The sequence below is a fragment of the Mus caroli genome, unplaced genomic scaffold (assembly GCF_978045245.1).
Source record: "Mus caroli unplaced genomic scaffold, Mus_caroli_1 scaffold_8, whole genome shotgun sequence".
NCBI lineage: Eukaryota > Metazoa > Chordata > Mammalia > Rodentia > Muridae > Mus > Mus caroli.
Genome location: NW_028227263.1, coordinates 17,678,970 through 17,704,593, shown reverse-complemented (window position 1 = coordinate 17,704,593; position 25,624 = coordinate 17,678,970). Strand labels below are relative to the sequence as shown.

Here is a 25,624-nt window from a genome sequence, read left to right as displayed (position 1 = left end):
GAGAGGCAGATGCAGACACTCAGCTCACCCCACCCTTCTCGCTTCACATTTTCATTTTTATTTTTGTATAGTGTTTGACAAGTTTAGTCATTTTTCACCCATTATTCTTGGGCCTCACCCCCTTCCTCTCCCACTGGAGACCTTCTCTTCAGGTCTCCCTCCTACTTTCATCTCTTTCTTTTGTTGGTCTCTAAGACTGCCAAAACTTGGGCATGAGGTTATCCTTTGCATTGACCTCAGAGCTCCAAAATAGTTACACTGGATAGATGATGCCCCACAGTTCCCGAATAGGGATGCTTTCAATCAGTCTATGCCCAGACTTTTCTCTCTTGGTTAATTTTTATTGGATGTTGTCTTAGTCACTTTCCATTGCTGCGAAGAGACACCATGACCAAGGCAGCTCTTATGAAAGAAATCATTTCATTGGAGGCTGGCTTACAGTTTCAGAGGGTTAGTTCATTATCATCATGGGGTGGGGCATGGTGGCAGGCAGGCAGACATGGTGTGGGAGAAGTATCTGAGAGCTACATTGTGATCTAAAGGCAGCAGGCAACAGGCAGCAGCAGCGGGAGAGAGAGAAAGAGAGAGAGAGAGAGAGACAGAGAGAGAGAGAGAGAGAGACAGAGACAGAGACAGAGACAGAGACAGAGCTAGAGCTAGACAGAGAGACAGAGAGACAGAGAGGCTGAGGAGGGGACTGGGTTTGTGTGGGCTTGTGAAACCTCAAAGTCCACCCTTAGCAAAACACCTCCTAGTCCTTCCTTGATAGCGCATCATCAGCTGGGGACTAAGCATACAAATATTTAAGTCTATGGTGGCCAAACTTGTTCAAACCATTACAAATGTCTGTTATGAACCAGGCATAATCTGCACTGGAGAGACACTGAAGAACACTCAAGAACCTCCTGTCATGGAGCTTAGAGTCCACTAGGGAGTCAGGTAACAGACAATGACAATATTCTGCAACCTCAGGTAGTAAGTACCAGGAAAAAAAAAAAAAAAAACCATACTTGTGGCAGATGCCCATCCATGTCCCTGCAGCCTGTGGCACTCCCATGCAAGGTGGCCTTGCAAGAGAACCATCACCCACTTACCTGAGGGGACTCTGCAACTACTGGAGCCTGCTCTACTTGGGTAAGGGCAGACCCGGCCCGAGTGTGGAGGAGTTCCCACCAATAATTCTTCAATCAATAGCTAATGTGGGTTAAGCATACGTGTCTAGATTCCTTGTCTCTTCACCAGGCAACCAATGTTGCCCAGAGTGCCCTAGTTCTTACACACATCCTCACTTTTCCATGTCGCCTTCCAAACATGTTACTTGTACTTGTTAGATGCTCAGCCATGGGGAAGAAAAAAAGAAAGAATGGGCATGGGGGGTGGTGGTGGTGGAGTACAGTCAGGAACCAAAGAGCAACAACAGTAACAACCCACCACGGCAATACTAACCCTCTACAACAGTAACAACCACACAGTGTGGGGTGGTGGGCTGTAAGAGGAAGCCTGGTAAGGCTGAGCTAAGGTTTAAAGCCCTGGAGACCCTGAAGGAACTGTAGGATCCTTGCCTGCTCCCAGAACCAGGCCCCTGTCACGTAGCCATAGCTCCCTGCCCCTGTAGAGAGGTCTGTGGCCATCGGTCACATAGGGACAGCACCCCAAGCCCTCCCACATGTAGATAAGGTATCCCCAAGCTCTCAGACCAGGCCGATAGGAAACACCTACTGTCAGACCCTGACCCACCCCAAAACTGTATATAAAGATCCTATCCAGAAGGAATAAAGGTGTGTGAGAATTACTCTGTCAGCTGAGAGCTTCTGTCATAGGAGCTGTAACACTGAAGCCAGGGAAGAGACCTGCTCTCCCAAAACGCCACCAGAAGCTATCTATCCCCTTCCCCTGGCACCCCTCACTGGCTAGTCAGCTCAACCCAGTCTGACTCAGTGCAGAGCGACCAGTGACCAGTGCGGTGTCTTGGGGCAACAGAAGCAGAAGCAGCAGCCATGGAGGCAGCTGCAGCAGCAGAGGCACTCTTCCCCCCCACCCCACTTGAGTTCGCTCCCCTTTGCCTGAACCCTTGCACCTGGCTAGGCTAGAGATCTCTGTGGAAAGCCTCCAGTACACACCACAACAATAACCCACTACAAAATAACAGTGAACCCACCACAGCAGTAATAACCACCACAATTAAGTGCTGTGCTAAGCTGTTACGTTTTGGACTGGTTTACAATGAAGTGACTGTTAACTGCCTTGTGTTCGTAACTCACTATCTTGGAGATGACAATGTTTATTCATTTATATTTAATTTTTGTTTTCAAAAGAATATTATTTATTCTTTGAATTTTTTATACATTCACACAACGTATTTTGTGATCAAAATATCTATCTACCATCACTGCCCTGGAACTCTCTCCCTGTCTCTTACTGTGCTGGCTAGTTTTAGGTTAGCTTGACACAAGCTAGGGGCATCTGAAAGAGGAAACCTCTACTGAGGAAATGGCTCCATAAGACCTGGCTGTAAGGCATTTCCTTAATTAGTGATTGATGGGGGAGGGCCCGGCCTACTGTGGGTGGTGCCATCCTGGGCCTGTGGTTCTGGGTTCTTTTTCTTTTTCTTTTTTCGGATTTTTCAAGACAGGATTTCTCTGTGTAGCCCTGGCTGTCCTGGAACTCACTCTGTAGACGAAGCTGGCCTGGAACTCAGAAATCTGCCTGCCTCTGCCTCCCAAGTGCTGGGATTAAAGGCGTGAACCACCACTGCCCAGCTGGTTCTGGGTTCTATGAGAATGCAAGCTGAGTAAGCAGTTCAGGTTCCTGTGCCCTGTCTGAGTTCCTGTTCTGACAAATAAACACTTTCCTCTCAAGCTGATTTTGGTCATGGTATTCATCATAGCAACAGTCCCCCATCTAAGACACCATATTAACTTCATGTCTTTCTTTGCTAGAAATAATCCTGAGTGTTCAATTAGTGCTTTCCATATGAGCATGGGTGTCAGGCCACCCATTGGGAGATATATACATATATACATACATACATTCATACATACATATACCTACACACACACACATATACACACACACACACACATACACACACACACACACATATCTATATCTATATCTATATCTATATCTATATCTATATCTATATCTATATCTATATCTATATCTATATCTATATCTATATCTATATCTATATCTATATCTATCTATCTATCCATATATATACACCTACATATACCTACACACACATATACACACATATATACACACACACATATATATATTGAGGTAATGTCTTAATTTATATCCTAGGCCAATCTTGAATTCATAGTAATCCTCCTGCATCAGCCTCTGAATGCTGAGATCATAGATATGTGTCACATTACATTTTAATTTTTTGGTGTATGTGTATATGTGGTATATGTATGTCTTTGCATGGGTGTCTTCATACATGTGTGTGTGTTCACACACCATGCATGTATATTCATGCTTAGGCCAGAGGTTGGAGTTGTCAGGTGTTTTCCTCTATCATTCTCCACTTAACTTTTTTGAAACAGGGTCTTCACTGAGTGTAGAAGTTCATTGATCAGCTAGACTGGTTGGCCAGTGAGCCGCAGTGAGCCGCAGTCTGTCCTCAGTGCTGCGGTTAAGAGAGGTGTTAACACACTCAGCCTTCACATGGGTTCTGGAGATCCCAACTCCGGCCTTTATACCTGTAGAGCAGGCACTTAACTCACTGAGCTACCTGCTCAGCCTCTGTGTTGCCAGGCTGGGCTGCTCAGCTGGCTGCCTTGCCTCAGGGGTGTGTGGAGCACTGCTGGAGTGCTGCTCGCCCAGGTGAGGCAGAATGAAGTCCCCAGTTGAGGCAAACACTAGAGTCTGGGAGCCCAGTTTGATTCTGAGTGAGTGCCACGAGAGTGCAGAGGGGCTGGGAGAGAGAAGGCCCTCTTGCCTTCTCTAGGCATGGCTCTTTAACACCCCTACCTACCATCCTTAATGAAAAAATGGTCCTTGTTCCAACTGCTTTATTAGATGGCAGATGTGAATGCATACACCTTACTCAGGGTGAGACAGGGATTAAATATCTCTTGTGGGAAGGAATGCCCAGGAAGGGAAGCTCATTGGCTGAACACTGGGGCCTATGTAGATTCCTCATTAGCATGGAGAACTCCAGGGTTTTTATTCTGTATGACTGATTACCATGGCTCTCAGTGGGGTGTCATGGTTATGCATTCCAGAGCAGGTAGAGTTAGGCAGGGAGTTGACCTCACTCCTACCGTTCACATGGGTTCTGGAGATTTAAGGGTTTGAACTCAGTCTTACCAGTTCTTCTGTCTGGTGGCTTGGTCCCACTTGCCCCACATGTGTGTGTGTGTTTGTGTGTGTGTCTGTGTGTGCATGTAATAACTTTGAAACAAAGTATATAGAATTTTATTTATTTATTTTCCAGCAGGTAAACATCTACTTCCGCCGGACTATTGTAAAATATAACTAGGAACAATAGAAAATGTGTCAAGATGAAGAGAAGGAAGCCAGGCCCGGGTGCATGCCTGTAGGTCTATGGCTGGGGAGGCTGAGGCAGGAGGATGACTGAGTCATTGAGCTCAAGATCAGCTTGGACAACACATTGATAATGTAGAGAACAAGGTCCACGAGGTGGCGGGTAAAGGTGCTTTGTCACCAAGCCTGAGGACCTGACCTTGATCCCTGAGACCTGCATGGTGGAAGAAGAAAACTGACCCCAGCAAGCTGTGCTCTGACCTTCATACTTACACAGATGAAACCCACAAGCATTCACACACACACACACACACACACACACACACACACCCCAAATAAATAAGTAGATGTAAACAAGACAAAAACAAAACAAAACAAAACACAACCCAGAGAGTAAAGAAACCACCTTTTTTCTCGGCCAAGGGATAAATGTAGACACAGTCCTCCATACCATAAATCACATAGTCGAGTATCCTAGATTTGGGAAAATCACGGGTCAGCACATCCCAAGTGCAATGGGTGTGCCTCGCTTGGGAAAACTATCTTCCTGATCATAGTGTTTCCCCTGCCAGGTAAGTACGAGAAACCATTGTTTTTTAAGAACAACAACTTCAAGTAGACTCCACATGCAGCAAGGTAGGAATGGTTAAATATCTCCCAATACATCCTTCAGTTCCACTGTGTATAATAACATCAAGTTCTGTTTTCAAAATACTTTCATGAATTATATAGAACACCACACTATGGCTAGAAGCCGATGGTTTCTTTCCTCTTTGGGTATGTGTGCGCATGTACCATGGCGTGGATGTAGAGATCAGAGGAGAGCTGGAAGGAGCTGGTTCTTTTCTTCAACCGTATGGAAACTGGGGATTGGACACAGGTGGTCAGCGCTTAGTGGCAAACACCTTTACCAACTGAGTCACCTAGCTGACCAACTCTTGGCTATTTTTTCTTTTTGAAGAGATTTGTTATGTTGTATGTATGTGGGTGTTTTCCCTGCATGCATGTCTGTGCATGAGTGCTGAAGGGAGCACCAGATGCCCTGGGACTGGAGTTATAGACAGTTTCTGAGCCTCTATGTGGGTACTGGGAACCAGTCCCCACATTGTGGGTCCCCTGGGAGACCAGTCTGATCCTAAACACTGAGCCTACTACTTAGCTTTTTTTTTTTTCCATAATATTTGAGCTATCCCAGAGGTAGACAAGTGTCAGATGGCACCTTGATGGTTCGGGCCAGGAAACAGGGTGTCAGGGAAGAGCAGGCTGTTTTGTCCCAGAGGAAGGCTACAGAGGGCTGGGTGCTTGTAGAGCCTCCACCCTCTTTCTTTGAGTCTCTCATAGCTTTTTCCTCATACTTCTCTGTTTTTACCCCTCCCTCCTGGCCTTGGTGGCTTCCTCAAAGTGTCTGTGGTGCCTGCCACAGTTCACACTTCTTCCAGGGCCTTGTTCCTTTAAGTCATGACTCTTAAAGTTCTTCTGGTAACAGGTATGTCAGCGGGGTCTTGGGGGATCCTCAGGGTGGGGAGAAGGGGGTCCTCAGATTGGAAAGGAGGGGATCTCTTGGGTCTACGAATGGAGAGGAAGGTCATAGGAAGGAGTAGGTGGGGAGAGGCCGAGGGTTTTAGGGAATGTGGATACCGAGACTTGAACTCAGGTGGTCGGTGTTTAATGGCAAGCACCTCTACCAATTGAGTCACCTTGCTGGACAAACTCTTGGCTATTTCTTTGAAAAAAGGGAATCTTATGTGTGTGTGTGTGTGTGTGTGTGTGGGTGTTTTACCTGGATGCAGGTCTATCCATCAGGTGTGTGCAGTGCTAGTGGAAGTCAGTAGCGGGTATCAGAAGGGGAGGGGATCTTTTGAATCTGTGAGTGGAGAGAAAGGTCAGGGAATAGGAAGGAGCTAGGTGAGAAGAGGCAAAGGGCTTTAGGGAAGGATAAAGGATTCCAAGAGAAAAAGAGCAGAGGTAGGCAGGAGGAATGGTTAGGGATGCATGGATGAAGGACTAAATCCATCGATGCTGAGAGGGTTGTTCGGCAGACAGGCTACCAGGATCCAGAGAGGTGAAGGAGCTGCACCAGGGAGCACAGCAGATACATTTCCGGCTGTGTTCCACCACATACCACTTCTCCTTAGCCTTACGTTCTAATTACCAAGAACCTAGTGTGGATGTTTGTTGAATGACTGATAATCAAAAAAACTGTTTTGTTTCCTTTTATGTCTATTTTTGTAGAGAGGGAGTCAAGAAGGGAAGGAACTACTTGAAACTTGCATAGGAAGGAAAATTTCTAACTGAGCCCTTTGTTGTGTAAACCATTGTGGTTGTGACAGTGGGGGAAGAGGCCATTGTGGGCTTAGAGAGGGACTGGTCATACCCCATCATAGGCACTTGTGCAGGCCCTTGAGCCTGAGTCAGCATATTTGGCCTGTGGTCTTAAAAGACACACATCTATCATCCATCAATGATAGAGGATGCTAACTTTACTCCCAGTGAAGGGAAATGTCACTCCTTAAGAGTCTCATTCATCTCCTGGATAAACCTGTATCACAAAAATTGTGATAATGGGCTACAGCTTGAGATTCCTTGATGAAAACTTGGTAGATAGAGGTGAAGCCTAGGGCTTGCCTAGGCTGTACAAAGCTCTCAATTTGATCCCTAGCACCAGATAAACTGGACACAGTAGTGTACACCTGTAATCCCTGCACCCTGGGGGTGGGGTGTAAAGGCAGGAGAATCAGGAGCTTAAGATGGTCTTCAGCCTAGGATGTGTGAGACACTGTCTTGAAAAGCTCTTCAAGCTGGGTGTGATGGCACACACCTTTAGTCCCAGAACTGGGGAGGCAGAGGCAGGTGGATCTCTAAGAGTTTGAGGCCATCCTGTTCTACAGAGATAGTTCCAGGATAGCCAGGGCTACTCAAAGAAACCTTGTCTTGAAACAACCACACCAACACCACCTTTTCCTCTATGGTCTTACTATGCAGTCTTGCTGGTCTGGAACTCACTGTTGAGACTTTTGCCACTGCCTCCCCAGTGCTGGGTTCTGTGTAACCAGCTGGTCTTCTGTAGAAAAAGAGGATGGATTTCTGTGTGGTGGCCCACCCCTGCACCCCCAGCATTTGAGAGGCAGAATGGGAGACAGGAAGACCAGGAGGTCTAGGTTATCCACAGTTACACTGTAGTGTTCCAGGCCAGACTGGACTATATACAATCCTGTCTCAAAAACATAACAGACAGATCCCACACTGTGGATCCCTGCCCAGAATCATCAGAGCTTCAATGAATGTGGACAGGAATGGTCACGGGTGGAAATGTGTGTTGTTCTCTTAACCGTATTGGTTCTTTTGCTTTGACTCTTCTCTGTTATCCTTCCAGTCCTAGCCTTGTGTCATGGCTTCAACCTGGACACTGAACATCCCATGACCTTCCATGAGAATGCAAGAGGCTTTGGACAGAGTGTGGTCCAGCTTGGTGGAACCAGGTAAAGTCCTCAGGGGAGCCTGCTGTCTCCATGCGGAGCACGGAGGAAAGAAGCTAGGGGAAAGAAGAGTTTCCTTATTGAGGTCTCCTTTCTTTTCTTTTCTCCCTTCCCTTCCCTTCCCTTCCCTTCCCTTCCCTTCCCTTCCCTTCCCTTCCCTTCCCTTCCCTTCCCTTCCCTTCCCTTCCCTTCCCTTCCCTTCCCTTCCCTTCCCTTCCCTTCCCTTCCCTTCCCTTCCCTTCCCTTCCCTTCCCTTCCCTTCCCTTCCCTTCCCTTCCCTTCCCTTCCCTTCCCTTCCCTTCCCTTCCCTTCCCTTCCCTTCCCTTCCCTTCCCTTCCCTTCCCTTCCCTTCCCTTCCCTTCCCTTCCCTTCCCTTCCCTTCCCTTCCCTTCCCTTCCCTTCCCTTCCCTTCCCTTCCCTTCCCTTCCCTTCCCTTCCCTTCCCTTCCCTTCCCTTCCCTTCCCTTCCCTTCCCTTCCCTTCCCTTCCCTTCCCTTCCCTTCCCTTCCCTTCCCTTCCCTTCCCTTCCCTTCCCTTCCCTTCCCTTCCCTTCCCTTCCCTCCCTTCCCTTCCCTTCCCTTCCCTTCCCTTCCCTTCCCTTCCCTTCCCTTCCCTTCCCTTCCCTTCCCTTCCCTTCCCTTCCCTTCCCTTCCCTTCCCTTCCCTTCCCTTCCCTTCCCTTCCCTTCCCTTCCCTTCCCTTCCCTTCCCTTCCCTTCCCTTCCCTTCCCTTCCCTTCCCTTCCCTTCCCTTCCCTTCCCTTCCCTTCCCTTCCCTTCCCTTCCCTTCCCTTCCCTTCCCTTCCCTTCCCTTCCCTTCCCTTCCCTTCCCTTCCCTTCCCTTCCCTTCCCTTCCCTTCCCTTCCCTTCCCTTCCCTTCCCTTCCCTTCCCTTCCCTTCCCTTCCCTTCCCTTCCCTTCCCTTCCCTTCCCTTCCCTTCCCTTCCCTTCCCTTCCCTTCCCTTCCCTTCCCTTCCCTTCCCTTCCCTTCCCTTCCCTTCCCTTCCCTTCCCTTCCCTTCCCTTCCCTTCCCTTCCCTTCCCTTCCCTTCCCTTCCCTTCCCTTCCCTTCCCTTCCCTTCCCTTCCCTTCCCTTCCCTTCCCTTCCCTTCCCTTCCCTTCCCTTCCCTTCCCTTCCCTTCCCTTCCCTTCCCTTCCCTTCCCTTCCCTTCCCTTCCCTTCCCTTCCCTTCCCTTCCCTTCCCTTCCCTTCCCTTCCCTTCCCTTCCCTTCCCTTCCCTTCCCTTCCCTTCCCTTCCCTTCCCTTCCCTTCCCTTCCCTTCCCTTCCCTTCCCTTCCCTTCCCTTCCCTTCCCTTCCCTTCCCTTCCCTTCCCTTCCCTTCCCTTCCCTTCCCTTCCCTTCCCTTCCCTTCCCTTCCCTTCCCTTCCCTTCCCTTCCCTTCCCTTCCCTTCCCTTCCCTTCCCTTCCCTTCCCTTCCCTTCCCTTCCCTTCCCTTCCCTTCCCTTCCCTTCCCTTCCCTTCCCTTCCCTTCCCTTCCCTTCCCTTCCCTTCCCTTCCCTTCCCTTCCCTTCCCTTCCCTTCCCTTCCCTTCCCTTCCCTTCCCTTCCCTTCCCTTCCCTTCCCTTCCCTTCCCTTCCCTTCCCTTCCCTTCCCTTCCCTTCCCTTCCCTTCCCTTCCCTTCCCTTCCCTTCCCTTCCCTTCCCTTCCCTTCCCTTCCCTTCCCTTCCCTTCCCTTCCCTTCCCTTCCCTTCCCTTCCCTTCCCTTCCCTTCCCTTCCCTTCCCTTCCCTTCCCTTCCCTTCCCTTCCCTTCCCTTCCCTTCCCTTCCCTTCCCTTCCCTTCCCTTCCCCTTTCTTTCCTTTTCTTTTCTTTTCTTTTCTTTTCTTTTCTTTTCTTTTCTTTTCTTTTCTTTTCTTTTTCCCTTCCTTTCCTTTCCTTTCCCTTTTTTTCTTTTCTTTTCTTCTCTTTTCTTTGATGAGGGTGGAATCCAAGGTTTGCAGATGCTCTACCACTGAGTTACACCCCCACCCTCATGACTGATTTGTCTTTTTTTCCTTTTTTGAATCAGTAGTAAGGTTTCAGGAGTCCAAATTTTAAAAATCCAAGAAAGTTGAGAACAAAAAGTTCTTCTTATTCCCTGTATCCCTTCTCGCGCACGGGGCCGGGGGAGGGGGTATCCTGACAATTGGCTTCTTGTGGTTCTTCAGGAGAGATTTTTTATCTGTCGCTATATCTACCTCCTAACTGTTGCCTACCTCTCTACCCTCAACCTGTAGCATGAGCTTTGCTCAAGTTATGGCTTACTTTCAGGTTCTGAAAATAAATTTTATCAGACCCAATCCTGCTCTTTTGCTACTCAGAATAAAGATAAGTGATAAGGGGCACAGTTCACAAAGCCGGAAACGCTTTCCTTTAGAGAAATATCAGCTGGGATTCACCATGGAAATAATCTTTTCAGAATGAGGACGTGCTGGTGTCTGCAGCCACAGAGGCTGAGAATGAGCGGTAGCTCTGTCACGTCTAGAAAACACTGCTTCATGGCTATCATCCAGTGCTTCTGGCTCTCACAATCTCTCCACTTCCTGTTTTGTAATAATCCCTGAGCCTTGAGAGGAAGTATGTGGTATAGCTGTCTCATTAAGAGCTGAGCACTAGCCGGGCGTGGTGGCGCACGCCTTTAATCCCAGCACTCAGGAGGCAGAGGCAGGCGGATTTCTGAGTTCGAGGCCAGCCTGGTCTACAAAGTGAGTTCCAGGACAGCCAGGGCTATACAGAAAAACCCTGTCTCGAAAAACAAAAAACAAAAAACAAAAAAAAAAAAAAAAAAAAAAAAAAGAGCTGAGCACTCCCGGTCTCTTATTCTGTATGTATGGATCATTTGTGAGTCTCTGCAAATTACCATCTCTTTAAAAAGAAGCTTCTCTCATGAGGATTGAGAGATGCATTGAGGGTGTAATGTTCAGTACTTAGAAAGAAGTTTAATGCTCTGTCCACTTAGTAGACTACTAGTAGTACGTTCTCCTCTTAGGCCTATGACTTCCTAGCTACAGGAATCTTGTCCCAGTTAACAGTACTAGTCATGAAGGTAAAGTTAGTTTGTAGAAGGAAGCAGCCATGTTTGAAAGTGATGTCTAATTGAGTGGTAGACAAAGTGATGAATCAGAGAAAGATTTCCTTTAAATGAAAAGTCATGATTTTAGTCTATATGATATAAAACAACATGGATAGATTTGATAGATTTTGTTTTCGTTTTCACTGTAGGGACAAGGAAAAAACAAACTCAGTTGGTAAAGTGGTTTCCACACAAGCATGAAGACCTGAGTTTAAATCTCTGAATTCATGAAAACAAACAAACAAACAACAAAAACAAATAAATAACAACAAAACCATGATAGTGTACACCTGCTATCCCAGCATTGGAGAGGCAGAGATAAGAGCATCCCTGGGGTTGCTCAACAGCTAGTCTAGACAAATTGGTGAGCTTCAGGTTCAGTGAGAGCTCAAAAATATGCCTTATACAATAAGGCGAGGGCTGGAGAAATTGCCAAATGATTAAAAGCACTAGATTCTCTTCCAGAGGACCTTGGCTCAATTCTCAGCACCCACATGGTGGCTCAGAGAAAGATTTGACAGAATAAGATCTGCCCAGCTCTCAATAAAGAGGGAGGAAAGGGAAGCTGCTTAAGGGGCATGGCAGTGCAGAGATGGGGGAGGAGAGAGAGAGAGAGAGAGAGAGAGAGAGAGAGAGAGAGAGAGAGAGAGAGAGAGAGATATGTCATGACAGGATGGTGGGAGAGAAGGCCCAGAGGAAAGCTGTGAGAAATCCTGGGAGCCAAAGAAAAATTCTTGACTCTTGTCTGACTTAGGGATTCCATTGCTGTGAAGAGACCATGACCAAAGCAACTCTTATAAGGGGCAACATTTAATTGGGGCTGGCTTACAGGTTCAGAGGATCAGTCTATTATCATCATGGCAGGAAGCATGCGATGATCCAGGCAGGCATGGTGTTAGAGAAGGAGCCAAGAGGTCTACATCTTGATCTGAAGGGAGTCAGAAGACTGTCTCCCAAGTAGCTAGGAAGAGGATCTCAAAGTCACCCCCAAAGTGACACACTTCCTCCAACAAGGCCATGCCTACTCCAACAAGGCCACACTTCCTAATAGTGCCACTCCCTGGGGTAGGCATATTCAAACCACCAAAACTTTTACATCTTTTCAGGAGATGATGGAAAGTTCTGCACCACATGAGTTAGTGTGGGGTGGCACATGTGACGAGCAGAACAAGGTACCAGGTACCAGGTAGGACATAAATTAGTTGTAAGATCATGTGCCTTCTTCCCTCTGCCCCAGGGAGGGAGCTTCAGGGGGATGTGGTCTGATTTCTTTAGACTGTGAGAGTGATCAGGGATAGGACCATGACCTAATAGTGTATTCATGTACAGTGCATGTGTGTGTGTGTGTGTATGCACGCGTGTGTATGTATGTGTATGTGTATGTGCATGTGTGTGTATGAGGCAGTGCACGTGTGTGTATGTATGTGTATGTGTGTGTGTGAGCAGCACACACGTGAGGTCGGAGTATAACTATTGGGAGTCAGCTCTCTCCTTCCATTATGGGTCCTAGAGACTGAACTCAGGTCATCATGCTTGTATGGCAAGCACCTTTACCCCTTGGAGCCATCTTACCAGCCGGTTTTCTCTTTTTATAGGAAGTATTTGTTTTGTAACCTTTTCTAGAGAGATATGAACAAATATATGTTCCCTCAAGACCGGGCACCAAGAACAGACTGAAGATTCTGTGCAGGTCTGTGCCAGTGACTGTACCAATGACTTTAGCTGGTATAGCTTCTACGGGCAGCTTACAAAGGAATCTTTCTCCCTGACAACCATCAACGGCTTCTGAGTTCCCCCCTCCTCAACACTGAAAGCGTCAATCTCTTTCTGGTCTCTTCTGGATAACACCAACTGCTGGGAGTTTGATATGACAAGGGCCACTCTGGGCCCCGAAGACTTCCTCCACAGTGATTGCTTTTTCTGTTGATGCCTTTTTTCTTACCTTCCTCTCCCTGCTGCCCTACCCCCCATGTACCCCGCCTCCCTGTCTTCTGCTTTTCCCTCTTCCTGGTTTGTGGGAACTGACAGAACAAAGAAGGTCATCTGGGGTGTAAGCTGCAAGTCTTCCTTTCCCACTTTGTCATTTATCTTTCGACTACGCTTTTAATTGTTTTCCATGTGTATACATTTACTTAAAATGGTTATATGGTTGAAATATTAATTTTTTATTGTTTGGGAATTTTGTATGTATGTGTAATATGTTTGGAGCAAACCTACCTCTTAGCCCCTGCCTTCCCATCCTTCCCTGTCACCCCTTTCCCATCCTAACTTCACAGGATTTTTCCATAAAATGCCAGTTTTTAAAATTATCTCAAGAGTTTTGTGCCATTCTTAGAAAGGGCTTTCCCATTCTAGGATTAATTTTTTTTCATTTTTTCTTTGATAATTCTTCCTCCTATTTATGGCTCAGGAATCTTACTCCCCCCTGGAAACTAGAGAGAAGTAAGGCTTCCTCTCCCTATGTTCAGAACATTTTTTATTGCCCCCTCTCTACAGTGTGGTTGTTGCAGCCCCCCAGGAGGCAAAGGCTGTTAACCAGACAGGTGCCCTCTACCAGTGTGACTACAGCACAAGCCGGTGTGACCCCATCCCCCTGCAAGGTGAGTCTCATCTCTCCCTGTGGCTCCTGAACAGAGTCTTCTGTGAACACCCCTGGCTTGTCAAGCATTCCTGTATCCTGTGCATCTTGGGTGGGGCAGGGAGCACCTGACTCTTGCTTGTCTACAGACCCCTCAGGCAACCTTGCTATGCCCCCTTTCATAGTCTAGCCTCTGTCTCCCAGGCTGAAGTGACCCTTTTGCTAGAATAAATAACATTTAAAGCAGTGTATGTATGTGTGTGTATGTGTGTGTGTATGTGTGTGTGTGTGTGTGTGTGTGTGTGTGTGTGTGTGTGTGTATGTGTGTGTGGTGTGTACATGTGCCTGCAGGTGTATGTGCCAGTTGTGCAGCTGGAGGAGGTCATTGTCATCATCAGTCATTGGTCACAGTTACCATCAGTGCTGTTCTTGACCATACTCTATCTTGCTTATTTTGAGACAGGAACCCATTGATTTAGCTAGGCTGTTTGGACAATACATTTCTCTCTCTCTCTCTCTCTCTCTCTCTCTCTCTCTCTCTCTCTCTCTCTCTCTCTCTCTCTCTCTCTCTCTTTTAAAAAATTTTCTTTTGTTATGTGTATTTGCCTCCATGTATGTATATATGTACCATATGCATGTCTGGTGCCCAGTGAGATCACAAGTGAGTGTCAGGGTCCCTGGAACTGAAGTTATAGATTGTTATGAGCCACTATGTAGGTGCTGGGAATCAAACCCAGGTCCTAGAAGAGCAGACAGTGCCCTTAGTTGCTGAGCCATCTGGCCAGTGAATTTCAGGGATGCTTCTGTCTGTTTCTCTAGTACTGAGGTTACAGTTGGGTGTGGGCACACTCTCTTTATTACTCTCAGTTCTGGGGACCCAAACACAGGTTCTTGTGCCTTCATGGCAGTAACTATCCTGAGGCTGGCACCATCTCAGATTCCAGACAGACACAAGTAGCATATGTCATATAAGAGTTATCTCCCTTCTCCTCCCATATGTCATATAAGAGAGTTATCTCCCTTCTCTTCCCATATGTCATATAAGAGAGCTATCTCCCTTCTCCTCCCCCTCTTCCTCTCTTTCCCCATACCCCTAACCTCTCTGCAATGTTTCTTGTATCCAAGCTGACCACAAATTTGCTATGTAACTGGCAATGACCTTAAACTTCTGATCTTTCTGCTCCATTCCCAAGTGCTGGCACCACATGTGGCCTTAAGCTTTGTGCATGGTTGGCCACACTTTACCAACAGGGTCACACCCCATTTCTGAAATCGTGTTTCATTATGACAGTTTCTTTTTCATCCTTTAGTTTTTTTCTTTCTTTCTTTATTTTTGAGACAGGGTCTTACTGTGTAGCCATGGCTGGCTTGGAACTTGCTATGTAGACCAGGTTGGCCTACAGAGATTTTCTTGCCTCTGCCTCCCAGCTACTGGGATTAAAGGTATTCCTCACCATGCTTGGCTGACATTTTGATACATGTGTACAATATACTTCAATCCTTTCATCCTCTTTACCCTCTCCAACCTCCACTGCCACTTCAAATAGTTCCCCACACTTAAGCTTATCTTACTTAATTCCATCTGCTTCTATGCAAATGACATAACTTCATTCTTCTTTGTGAATGGATAGGACTCCATTGCGTAGACTGCATTTTATTTATCCAGTCATCTATTGACTGGCCTCTGTGCTTGGCTCTTGTGAGGAAGACAGTGAACATGGATGGGCACCCCTGCCATGTCCCTGCCTGACTGCTTCACAACTCCTCTAACCCCAAGGATTATTGTGCATATATCTGTCTTCTCAGTACCTCCAGAGGCTGTGAATATGTCCTTGGGTCTGTCCCTGGCTGTTTCTACTGTCCCCCAGCAGCTGCTGGTGAGTTGCCCTCCAAAGGAAGAGGGTCTTGAGGGGAGAGATGGAAGAGAGGGAGATGCTGGGCTGGAGGTCTTGTGGAGGGTGGAGGGGCTGCGATGGGAGGACGGGAGGCAGGGGCAGCCCTTTGACTCCTGCTCTGTCCCTCAGGCCTGTGGCCCCACGGTGCACCAAAACTGCAAGGAGAACACTTATGTGAATGGATTGTGCTATCTGTTCGGCTCCAACCTGCTAAGGCCGCCCCAGCAGTTCCCAGAGGCTCTCAGAGGTAGGTCCCTTAGAACGGGCTGAGATGGTGGCTGTTCATGGTATAGTGGTGTATTGGGGGTCTGGGTACAGGGAAATTAGAAACCCTGGGTCTCTTGGAGAGAAGTTAAGGTGACTTCATTAGCCCACTTCTAGGAGGAGGAGCTCAAACCCCTGGGCTTTACACATTGCTGGGGTCTCCTAAGCATAGTCTTTGGTGTTGTTGATGGGGTAGACCCTGCTCTCTGCTCCATCTTCTTCCCACCCGTTCTACCTCAGCCATCATGCTTCTGAGTTTCCCACTGCCTCTGTTCTCCAAGGATCTTTCCAAGATGTCCTCAGAACCATTAGGTTGGGAATGCTTTTCTCAAATCCCAGATGATAATCCATTATTAACATTCTGGAGTAAATATCATCTCTTTTGAGTCATTCATGGGGGCACTTCCTTGTGATGCCAGCACCAGGAGACCGAGGCAGGAGGATCATGGGTTTGAGGCTAGTCTGGGCTACATGGCAGGACTCTGTCTCAAAAACTAAGAAATAAAATAAACATCAGGTTGCGTGCAAAGAGGTCTTTCCTCTGCTCTGTGGCTTTCTAGTCATCTCACTATCAACCATGAAACTCTTGACATCTCACACGGACCTGGTTACTCTGTTGCTGCTGCTGCTGTGGTTGTTTTTATCTCTTCTTTCCTCTGCACGTGAACAGGTACATCGCCAGGCACATTTTGTATGTCCTGTGTCTATTGTTGCCTAACAAATCCAGCGGTTTAAAACCGTGAACATTTACCATCTCAAATTTTATGTGAGTCAAGAATTTTGGCATGGTTTAGACTTTACTTCTGAATCTCTCAGGAGACTGCAGTGAATCTGTTTAGCCAGGGCTTCCACTTCCTTTGAAGTCTTGACTGGGACAAGGTTCTGCTCCAAGCTCCTGTCTGTGCCCGTGGAACTGGTGAGCTCTGTTTCTCGTAGGCTGGGGGTCTCCCCAGCGGCTTGTCTCGTGGTCACTTCCTGGATCAGCTGGATCATCTCAGAGTGAAGGAGACATCAGGGCATGACAGGAGGGGTAATCAGGAAGGCAGGGATGGGGAGAGGTGTAGCCAGCATTTGCTACTGTGTGGGTTCTTCTCTCTTCCACCCTTCTCTACTCTTTCTTTTTCACCCCCCTTACACTAGATAAGAGAGAGTAAAGGACAGAGAGGAAAGAAAGAGATCTCTGAATAAAATCAAGGGTCAAAAATGGAGAACGTTATTCTTAAATTACTCCCTGCTGACTGGGGTGTTGAGCTCCTTGGGGGCACGTTTGATCTTCACCACCAGGATATCGAATTTCTTCTTCTTTCTTGTTTGCACATGACTACTTAACAAACCATGGCCAACAACATGAATCAACAACCAATGAGCAATCCATCTACAACTTTCAACCAGCTATCTATCTGGATCTTAGCATTTATATACCCTCTGAAAAATTCCCAGAATTCCAAATGTCATATACTTGCAGAAACTATCTGTAGCTGGCAAAACTATCCCTCTGATAGAGCACCAGGCAAATCATAGTTGCTGGTGTGGAAAATCTGAAGCAGCCCCACATCCACACCCGGGATTAAAACAAAAACATATTCTTATCTGTGTTTTTTTTTAACAAAATTCTTATTATAGAGAGATAGATGAATAGATGGGGACAGGGATAAAGGGTAGGTGGAGGAGAGAGGGAGGAAGGGAGAGAGAGACAGAGGCAGAGACAGGGAGAGTCATCACAGAATTGTTATCAGCTATTTCAGAATTAACACCTCATCACCTCTGCTGTATTCTAATTCTTTGGAGTAAGTTTAAAAAAAAAAGTCCAGCTCAGCTAGGTGTAGTGGCCTATACCTGTGCTCCTAACACTTGGGAGGAGGCGGAGAATCAGGTGTTCTGGGACATCTTCAGCTGCAGAGTGGAGGGAGACTGCCATAGTTACTGTTCTATTGCTGTGAAGAGACACCATGACCAAGGCAACTGATTGTTTGCTTTTAGTGTTTGGTGTATTCTTAGTGCTCATTCACTTAACAACTATCCCAAGTTTTCTTTTTTTCCCTGGAATCTCTTAGATGTTCACTCTATAGGAATTTCTCTAGAGCCAGCTTTAGTGGCTTTTTTTTTTTTTTAAATGGTGGTAAGTTTTTCTTTCTTCTTCAATGATGACAACTTTGCTAAGTATATCAGCCTGGATTGGCAGCTATGTTTTTTTTTTTTTCTTTCAGAACTTCAAATGAATCCATTATTCTAAGCCCTTCTGGATTTCAGTATTCTCAACTGAAATTAAATTAATGAGATGAAATTTAAAAAACCAGCTGTTATTTTGATGGGCCCACCTTTGAGTGCAATCAGCCTTTCTCACAGGTTTTCAGGACACTTCTTTTGTTTTGTATATTTAGTGGTTTTCACTGTCATGTGATATGGGGAGTTTCCTTAACAGTCCTGCCTACATGGTGCTCTGTCTGCCTCTTGTACTTGAGTGGGCATCTCTTTCCCTAGAGTTGGAAAATTTTCTTCTATGATTTTATTAAAACCATATTTCTAGGCCTCTGGAATAGAACATTTCTTTTTCTATGTTCATAATTGTAGATTTTGTCTTTTTATAGTGTCTTAAAGATTTCATGTATTCTGTCCATATGTTTTTTTTAAAAAAACATTCTTTTTGACTGAATGAATCAATTACACTACTTTTTCTTTTTAAAACTTCCTTCTTTCCTTCCTTCCTCCCTTCCTCCCTCCCTCCCTCCCTCCCTTCCTCCCTTCCTCCCTTCCTCCCTTCCTCCCTCCCTCCGTCCCCCTTTCTCTCTTTTGTCCTTTCTTTCTTTTTTATGGTATGCATGCCCTGTGTGCATATACCCCTGCATACCAATGCCAGGAGAGAACATTAAATCCCTTTATAGATGGTTGTAAGCCACCATGTGGTTGCTGAGAATTGAACCTCTGGAAGAGCAGCCAATGCTTAACCGCTGATCCATCTCGCCAGCCCCACACTACTTTGTCTTCAAGCCTTGATACTCTGTGAAACACAATCCCTGCGTGGGGATTTCTACTGAGATTTTTGTTTTTTCTTATGGAAGTTTTTTCTCCATCATCATATATTGTTTTTATTTAGCATTGCTTTTTTGGATTCTATTTCTATCCCTAGAGTTGACTTTCTTAATTCATTCAACTATTTGTGCTTTCTTTGAATTCATTCAGGAGTTTATTAGTGTTGTCTTTGAAATCCATCAACATATCTGTTAACATTTTTTTCAAGTTCATTGTTTATAGTTTCATCAAAATGACTCTCATCGGAGGCCAGTACTATTTAGCTGGTAATTTTTGTGGGGACATGCCGTTTTGACTTTTTGTGGTGTCTTGATTGTGCTTTTGTGTCAGGACTGCCACACCTATAGTTGTTTTGTTGGCTGACTCTTCCTGGCTCACACAGATTGGATATTTGGACTGATGCTTTACACCATGATATTATGCCAGGTCTTGACTTACTCAGGTATAGCTTGAAGTTTAGTCATGGTGAGACTTAGGACTGATTTGTGGGTGGATCAGCTAGGTTGACCCTTTATTGGCTACAGTGAGAATGACTTCCAACTTTGCACAGTGTGGTGGGGGTTGGTTTCTGATCTCATGAGCGTGGGTTCAGGGTTTAGTGTGCTAGTGAGTTGGGTGCTGGGTGCATGGTTTCACACGGCTCTGACTTCAGGAGTCTGGATCTGCACATATATGCATGGTATAAAGGTCAAGGTATTATAGATGGCAGCAGCAGGGTTTCCTGCATCTAGTTACTTCCATCCAAATGCAGTTGGTTTTCGTTGCACTGCCTACCAAGGACTTCTGGTCACCCATCTTGCTGATGTGCAAGAGATCTGTCCATATTTTATTCTCTTTTGTGCCAAATCAGGATTCTCTTTTTACCTTCCCCACCTCATTGTCCAGCTGAGAGCTGACAGTCAAAGCTGACATTTCTAATGACTTAACTAATATATATTCTTTTTCTCTCTTGCCCAGAATGTCCTCAGCAGGAGAGTGACATTGTCTTCTTGATTGATGGCTCCGGTAGCATCAACAACATTGACTTTCAGAAGATGAAGGAGTTTGTCTCAACTGTGATGGAGCAGTTCAAAAAGTCTAAAACCTTGGTGAGGGCTAGTGGGTAGCCCTACACAAGGCTGACACTCATGACAACCGGGCTGCCACTGTTTTTCTTCTTATTATTATTTATATATTTTCTTTTTTTTTACACTTCAGATTTTATTGCCCTCCCAGTACACCCTCAGACTGTTCCACATCCCACACCTCCTTCCCGCCCCCTGTCTCCATGAGGATGTTCCCCCACCCCCACTCCCACCCCACCAGACCTCTAAACTCCTGAGGTTTAGATGCATCTTCTCTGAATGAACCCAGACCTGGCAGTTCTCTCTCTCTCTTTCTTTCTTTCTTTCTTTCTTTCTTTCTTTCTTTCTTTCTTTCTTTCTTTCTTTCTTTCTTTCTTTCTTTCTTTCTTCCTTCCTTCCTTCCTTCCTTCCTTCCTTCCTTCCTTCCTTCCTTCTTCTCTTTCTTTCTTTCTTTCTTTCTTTCTTTCTTTCTTTCTTTCTTTCTTTCTTTCTTTCTTTCTTTGAAACAGGGTTTCTCTGTGTAGCTCTGGCTGTCCTGGAACTCACTCTATAGACCAGGCTGGCCTCAAACTCAGAAATCCTCCTACCTCTGCCTCCCAAGTGCACCACCACTTCCTGGCTAGGATGATATTTTCTAGTTCCATCCATTTGCCTGCAAAACTCAGGATGTCCTTGTTCTTAATAGCTGAGTAGTATTCCATTGTGTAAATGAACCCCATTTTCTGTATCCATTCTTTTGTCTTGGGACATCTGGGTTATTTCTAGCTTCTGGCTATCATAAATAAGGCCACTATGAACATAGTGGAACATATGCCCCTGTGGCATGGTGGGGCATCTTTTAGGTATATTCCCAAGAATGGTATAGCTGGGTCTTCAGGTAGATCTAATTCCAGTTTTCTGAGGAACCTCCAGATTGATTTCCAGAGTGGTTGTACCAGTTTGCAATCCCACCAGCAATGGAGGAGTGTCCCTCTTTCTCCACATCCTCTCCAACATGTGTTGTCACCTGAGGTTTTGATTTTAGCCATTCTGGTTGGTGTAAGGTGGAATCTCAGGGTTGTTTTGATTTGCATTTTTCTGATCACTAAGGACTTGAGCATTTTTTTAGGTGCTTCTCAGCCATTTGAGATTCCTCTGTTGTGAATTCTTGGTTTAGTTCTATACCCCATTTTTTTTTGTGATTAGCTCCTTGAGTTCTTTATATATTTTGGATATTAGCCCTCTATTGGATGTGGGGTTAGTGAAAAATTTTTTTCCCAATCTGTAGGTTGCCGATTATTGACTATGTCCTTTGCCTTACAGAAACTTTCCAGTTTCATGAGGTCCCATTTATCAGTTTTTGATCTTAGAGCCATTGGAGTTCTGTTTAGGAATTTTCCCCCTGTGCCAATGAGTTCAAGGCTCTTTTCCACTTTCTCTTCTATTAGATTGAGTGTATCTGGTTTTATGTTAAGGTCCTTGATCCACTTGGACTTGAGCTTTGTGCAAGGTGACAAATATGGGTCTATTTTCATTCTTCCACATAGAGACAGCCATTTAGACCAGCACCATTTATTGAAGATACTTTCTTTTTTCCAATTTATATTTTTTTTCTTGGTCAGAGATCAAGTGTGTGTAAGTGTGTGGTTTTATTTTTGGGTCTTCAATTCTATTCCATTGATCAACCTGTCTGTCTTTGTACCAAAACCATGCAGTTTTTATCACTATTGCTCTGTAGTAAAGCTTGAAGTCAGGGATGGTGATTCCCCAGCCATTCTTTTACTGTTAAGAGTTGTTTTTGCTATTCTGTCTTTTGTTTGTTTGTTTGTTTGTTTGTTTTTGCCTTTCCAGGTGAAGTTGAGAATTGCTTTTCCCACGTTTTTGAAGAATTGTGTTGGGATTTTAATGGGGATTGCATTGAATCTGTAGATTGCTTTCGGCAGGATAGCCATTTTTCCTATGTCAATTCTGCCAATCCACGAGCATGGGAGATCTCTCCATTTTCTGAGATCTTCTTCAATTTCTTTCTTGAGAGATTTGAAGTTATTGTCATACAGATCTCTCACTTGTTTGGTTAGAGTTACCCCAAGGTATTTTATATTATTTGTGGCTACTGTGAAGGGAGTTGTTTCCCTAATTTCTTTCTCAGCCTGTCTATCATTTGTATAAAGGGCAACTGTTCTTGAGTGATTAAAAAGTGGGATTTAGCTGGGCAGTGGTGGCGCACACCTTTAATCCCAGCACTCGGGAGGCAGAGGCAGGCAGATTTCTGAGTTCGAGGCCAGCCTGGTCTACAGAGTGAGTTCCAGGACAGCCAGCGCTACACAGAGAAACCCTGTCTCAAAAAACAAAACAAAACAAAACAAAACAAAACAGGTGGGGTTTGGTAAATGGGAGATGATTGTCCTACCTGATGCGTTCTTTTCAGCTGTGCTTGTTACAGTTTCAGCATTATTTTGGCTCCTGTCACATAGGCAGCCCTGACTGATTGATTGATGGATAGGGGTTGTCCTAGGGAATGGAGGCACCTGCCACTCCTGCTGAGTTCTAGTATTGTCAAACAGATGTGTACAGGCCTTGCTGAGGTGGGGGGATGGGCACGTTCTGTGGTGTAATGGCAGCTGCTCTGTTCCTAGTTCTCTTTGATGCAGTACTCAGACGAGTTCCGGATTCACTTCACCTTCAATGACTTCAAGAGAAACCCTAGCCCAAGATCACACGTGAGCCCTATAAAGCAGCTGAAAGGGTGGACACAAACTGCCTCTGGGATCCAGAAAGTAGTGTGAGTCCCTTCATCTTCGCGTTTCACAGAAGGACGTGGTAGAACATTTAGGTGGATGGCAGAGGATCAGAGGAGGATCAGACAGGGTTGGGGTGAAATATTTCCCAGAGGGCAGAACTAGTTGAAGAATGTTCACATATACACAGGTTGCAGTTAAAATTAACAGTTAAAAGAGGCAGAAGGGTGGATTAAGCCTATTTTGGGCTCTGGGCAGAGTGTTTGCCTAACCAGTGTAAGGCCCTGGGAGAGATCCTTAATGGTGTACGAAAAAGAAAAACCGAACCAAAACAACACAAAGACAAAATAAAAATAACTTGAATTCAAGCCACCAACCCAAGTTTATATTCAGTGTGGGTCTGCTGTAAGTTTTAAGCAGGCAGGGCCATTCTGTCTGTGTTGTTATAAAGATTGTTCTGTTTTTGGCATGTATACAGAGATGAGTGTGGGGTTGGGCGGAAGTGTAAGAGGCTGAGGGTCTGGCTAATGAAGTTAACAAAGTGCTTGCAATGCAAACGTAAAGACATGAGTTCCACCTCCAGAGCCCGCGTAGAAAAGCCAGACCCAGTGGCGATTCGCTTGTAATCCTGATGCCAGGGAGGCATAGATACCAGGATCCCTGGAGCTCAGTGTCCAGGGATAATAGTCCAGAATAATAACTGAGAGCCAGTGAGAGACCCTGTCAGGTGGACAGCTGCTAAGAGGTGTGACACCCTGCCCCCTCTCCTTTTCTCCCTTTCTTCTCTCTCTGTCTCTGTCTCTCTGTCTCTGTCTCTCTCTCTCACACACACACCACAAGGGTAGGAAATGAGGTAGAAAGCTTGTATAGTACTGTGGGTGAGATTTGGTTATGGACTGAGAAGGTCTATATTTAACAGTAGAAAGGAACCTGCATGTGGTGGTGAATAACTGTGATTCAGGAGATAGAGGCAGGGGGACCACCAGTTTGAGGCCCAGCAAGACTTTGTGTTCAAAACATTAAAAAAAAAAAAAACCCTAACGAAACCAATCGAACTTGGGGGGGGAGAACCCCACGTAGACAGCCAGGCTCAGCACCTGCGATCCTGACTCTGTAGCTGCCTCATGCCGGATGCTAACAATATCTCCGCCCACTCGTGCGTCTGCCGTCCTCTTCCCTCCACAGGAGAGAACTGTTTCACAAAACCAATGGGGCCCGGGAGAATGCTGCGAAGATCCTAGTTGTCATCACAGATGGAGAAAAATACGGTGATCCCTTGGATTATAAGGATGTCATCCCCGAGGCAGACAGAGCAGGGGTCATTCGCTACGTAATTGGGGTAGGAAGTACAGATATTGGGCTTGGTACTTCTGTGAAGATTGGAGATTTCCTACCGATGTGTTCTGACTTCAATATGCAAACATTAATAAAATTAACGGAAGGCAAGGACCATTGCTAGGCTGTATACCCAGCTGCCACATATCTATGCCACAATAATGCTGTATATGTAACAAATGATTCAAAATCCAGTGGTTTGATAGGTCAGCTCGTTGTTTGGCAGGTTGTTCTCTTGGACTCAGCAAGGCTCACTTACGCATCTGTCATTAGCTACAGGCTGGGGGCAGATCTGCTAAGCTTGCCTTTGCTCTCCCCACTTCTGGATGCCTTAGATTTGTCTGCTGGGAAAGATGGCCTTGCTGGGAACAAGTTGGGTAGCTTGGCTCTACTGCTTCCTGGGTCTCTTTTTCCAGTGGCCTCACCTTCGGATACTCTCATGATGAAGGCAGAGGAGAGAGGGAGTAGATGTTACAGGCATTTTTATTTTTATTTTTGTTTTGTAAGCTTCTATTTGGGTCACATTTGCTATCAATCCAGGGCTGACACAGAGAAAGTAAGTGGGGCAGGATATTCCACCAAGAGTAGATGGGTGTGGCAAAAATTGGGAAAAAGACTTGGGTCCAGAAAGAGGTAAAATGCTGGGATCACCAGTGTAATCACGCTTGTGCGCCACCTTGAATAACATAGAAAAAGGTATCACAAAATGCTAGTGTGGCAAGTAAGAAGGCCCTGCACATATAAAAATGATTCTTCTGGGGATGGAGAGATGGCTTTGTAAGAGCACTTGTTGTTTTCCAGAGGATCAGAGTCCAGTTCCCAGCACCTGGGTCAGGTGCTCATAACAGCTTGTAACTCCAACTCCAAGGGATTTGACAACTCTGGCCATAGACCTACACATGCACACACACATGCACATACCCAGACACACAAAGACACACAGACACATAGACACACACACACACACACACACACAGACACACAGACACACACACAAAGACACACAGACACACACACAAAGACACACAGACACACAGACACACACAGACACACAGACACACAGACACACACACAGACACACACACACACACACACAAAGACACACAGACATGTACAGAGAGAAAAAGAGAAAAGAAGAAAGATAGACTTATAAGCAAAATAATAATAATAATAATAATAATAATAATAAAGGAATCTCTTTTGCTGGGGAGATGTCAGCTCCCTACCAGGAGGAATGGCATGGCAGATGGATGGCCATCTGGAGATCAAATTGCTCCCTGTGCTATGTACAACCTGCCTAACTGTCCCCAACAGCTCTGTTCTAAGCTGCCTTCTGCTGAACTCTCTATTGGATAGAAAAAGTTTCAGATTCTTTCATCAAGGCATTTTCTTTGCTACATGGGACTGCTACCATCAGAGGATATATAATTTAGCTTTGGCTCCTTGGCAACAGGTGGGAAACGCCTTCAACAAACCACAGTCCCGCAGAGAGCTCGACACCATCGCATCTAAGCCAGCTGGTGAACACGTGTTCCAAGTGGACAACTTTGAAGCCCTGAATACCATTCAGAACCAGCTTCAGGAAAAGATCTTTGCAATTGAGGGTGAGCCAGCCCAGTACAGACCAGCAGTTCCTACTTAGCATCTGTACCCCAGCACCAGCTCATCTCCAGACATTTGGGTCTGACTTACTCCATCCCTT

General features: G+C 45.8%; 1 protein-coding gene and 1 non-coding gene across 3 annotated transcripts in view; one reads left to right on the top strand and one right to left on the bottom strand.

The window, feature by feature from the left end:
• Positions 1-4,917: 4,917 nt before the first annotated feature.
• LOC115031710 (U1 spliceosomal RNA) lies at positions 4,918-5,077 on the bottom strand. The gene has a single exon (XR_003837365.1). It is a non-coding gene; the product is annotated as a U1 spliceosomal RNA (small nuclear RNA).
• An 827-nt stretch (positions 5,078-5,904) lies between these two features.
• Positions 5,905-25,624, top strand: part of LOC110298307 (integrin alpha-M) — a 53,687-nt gene continuing 33,967 nt past the window's right edge. For both annotated transcript variants that reach the window (XM_021167472.3, XM_021167473.3), the window contains exons 1-9: positions 5,905-5,983; positions 7,871-7,976; positions 13,536-13,639; positions 15,424-15,494; positions 15,642-15,759; positions 19,764-19,894; positions 22,486-22,631; positions 23,773-23,926; positions 25,376-25,526. In XM_021167472.3, coding sequence (XP_021023131.1) covers positions 5,956-5,983; positions 7,871-7,976; positions 13,536-13,639; positions 15,424-15,494; positions 15,642-15,759; positions 19,764-19,894; positions 22,486-22,631; positions 23,773-23,926; positions 25,376-25,526 — 1,009 coding nt within the window. In that variant the 5' untranslated portion in view covers positions 5,905-5,955. The remainder of the gene's footprint in view (positions 5,984-7,870; positions 7,977-13,535; positions 13,640-15,423; positions 15,495-15,641; positions 15,760-19,763; positions 19,895-22,485; positions 22,632-23,772; positions 23,927-25,375; positions 25,527-25,624) is intronic.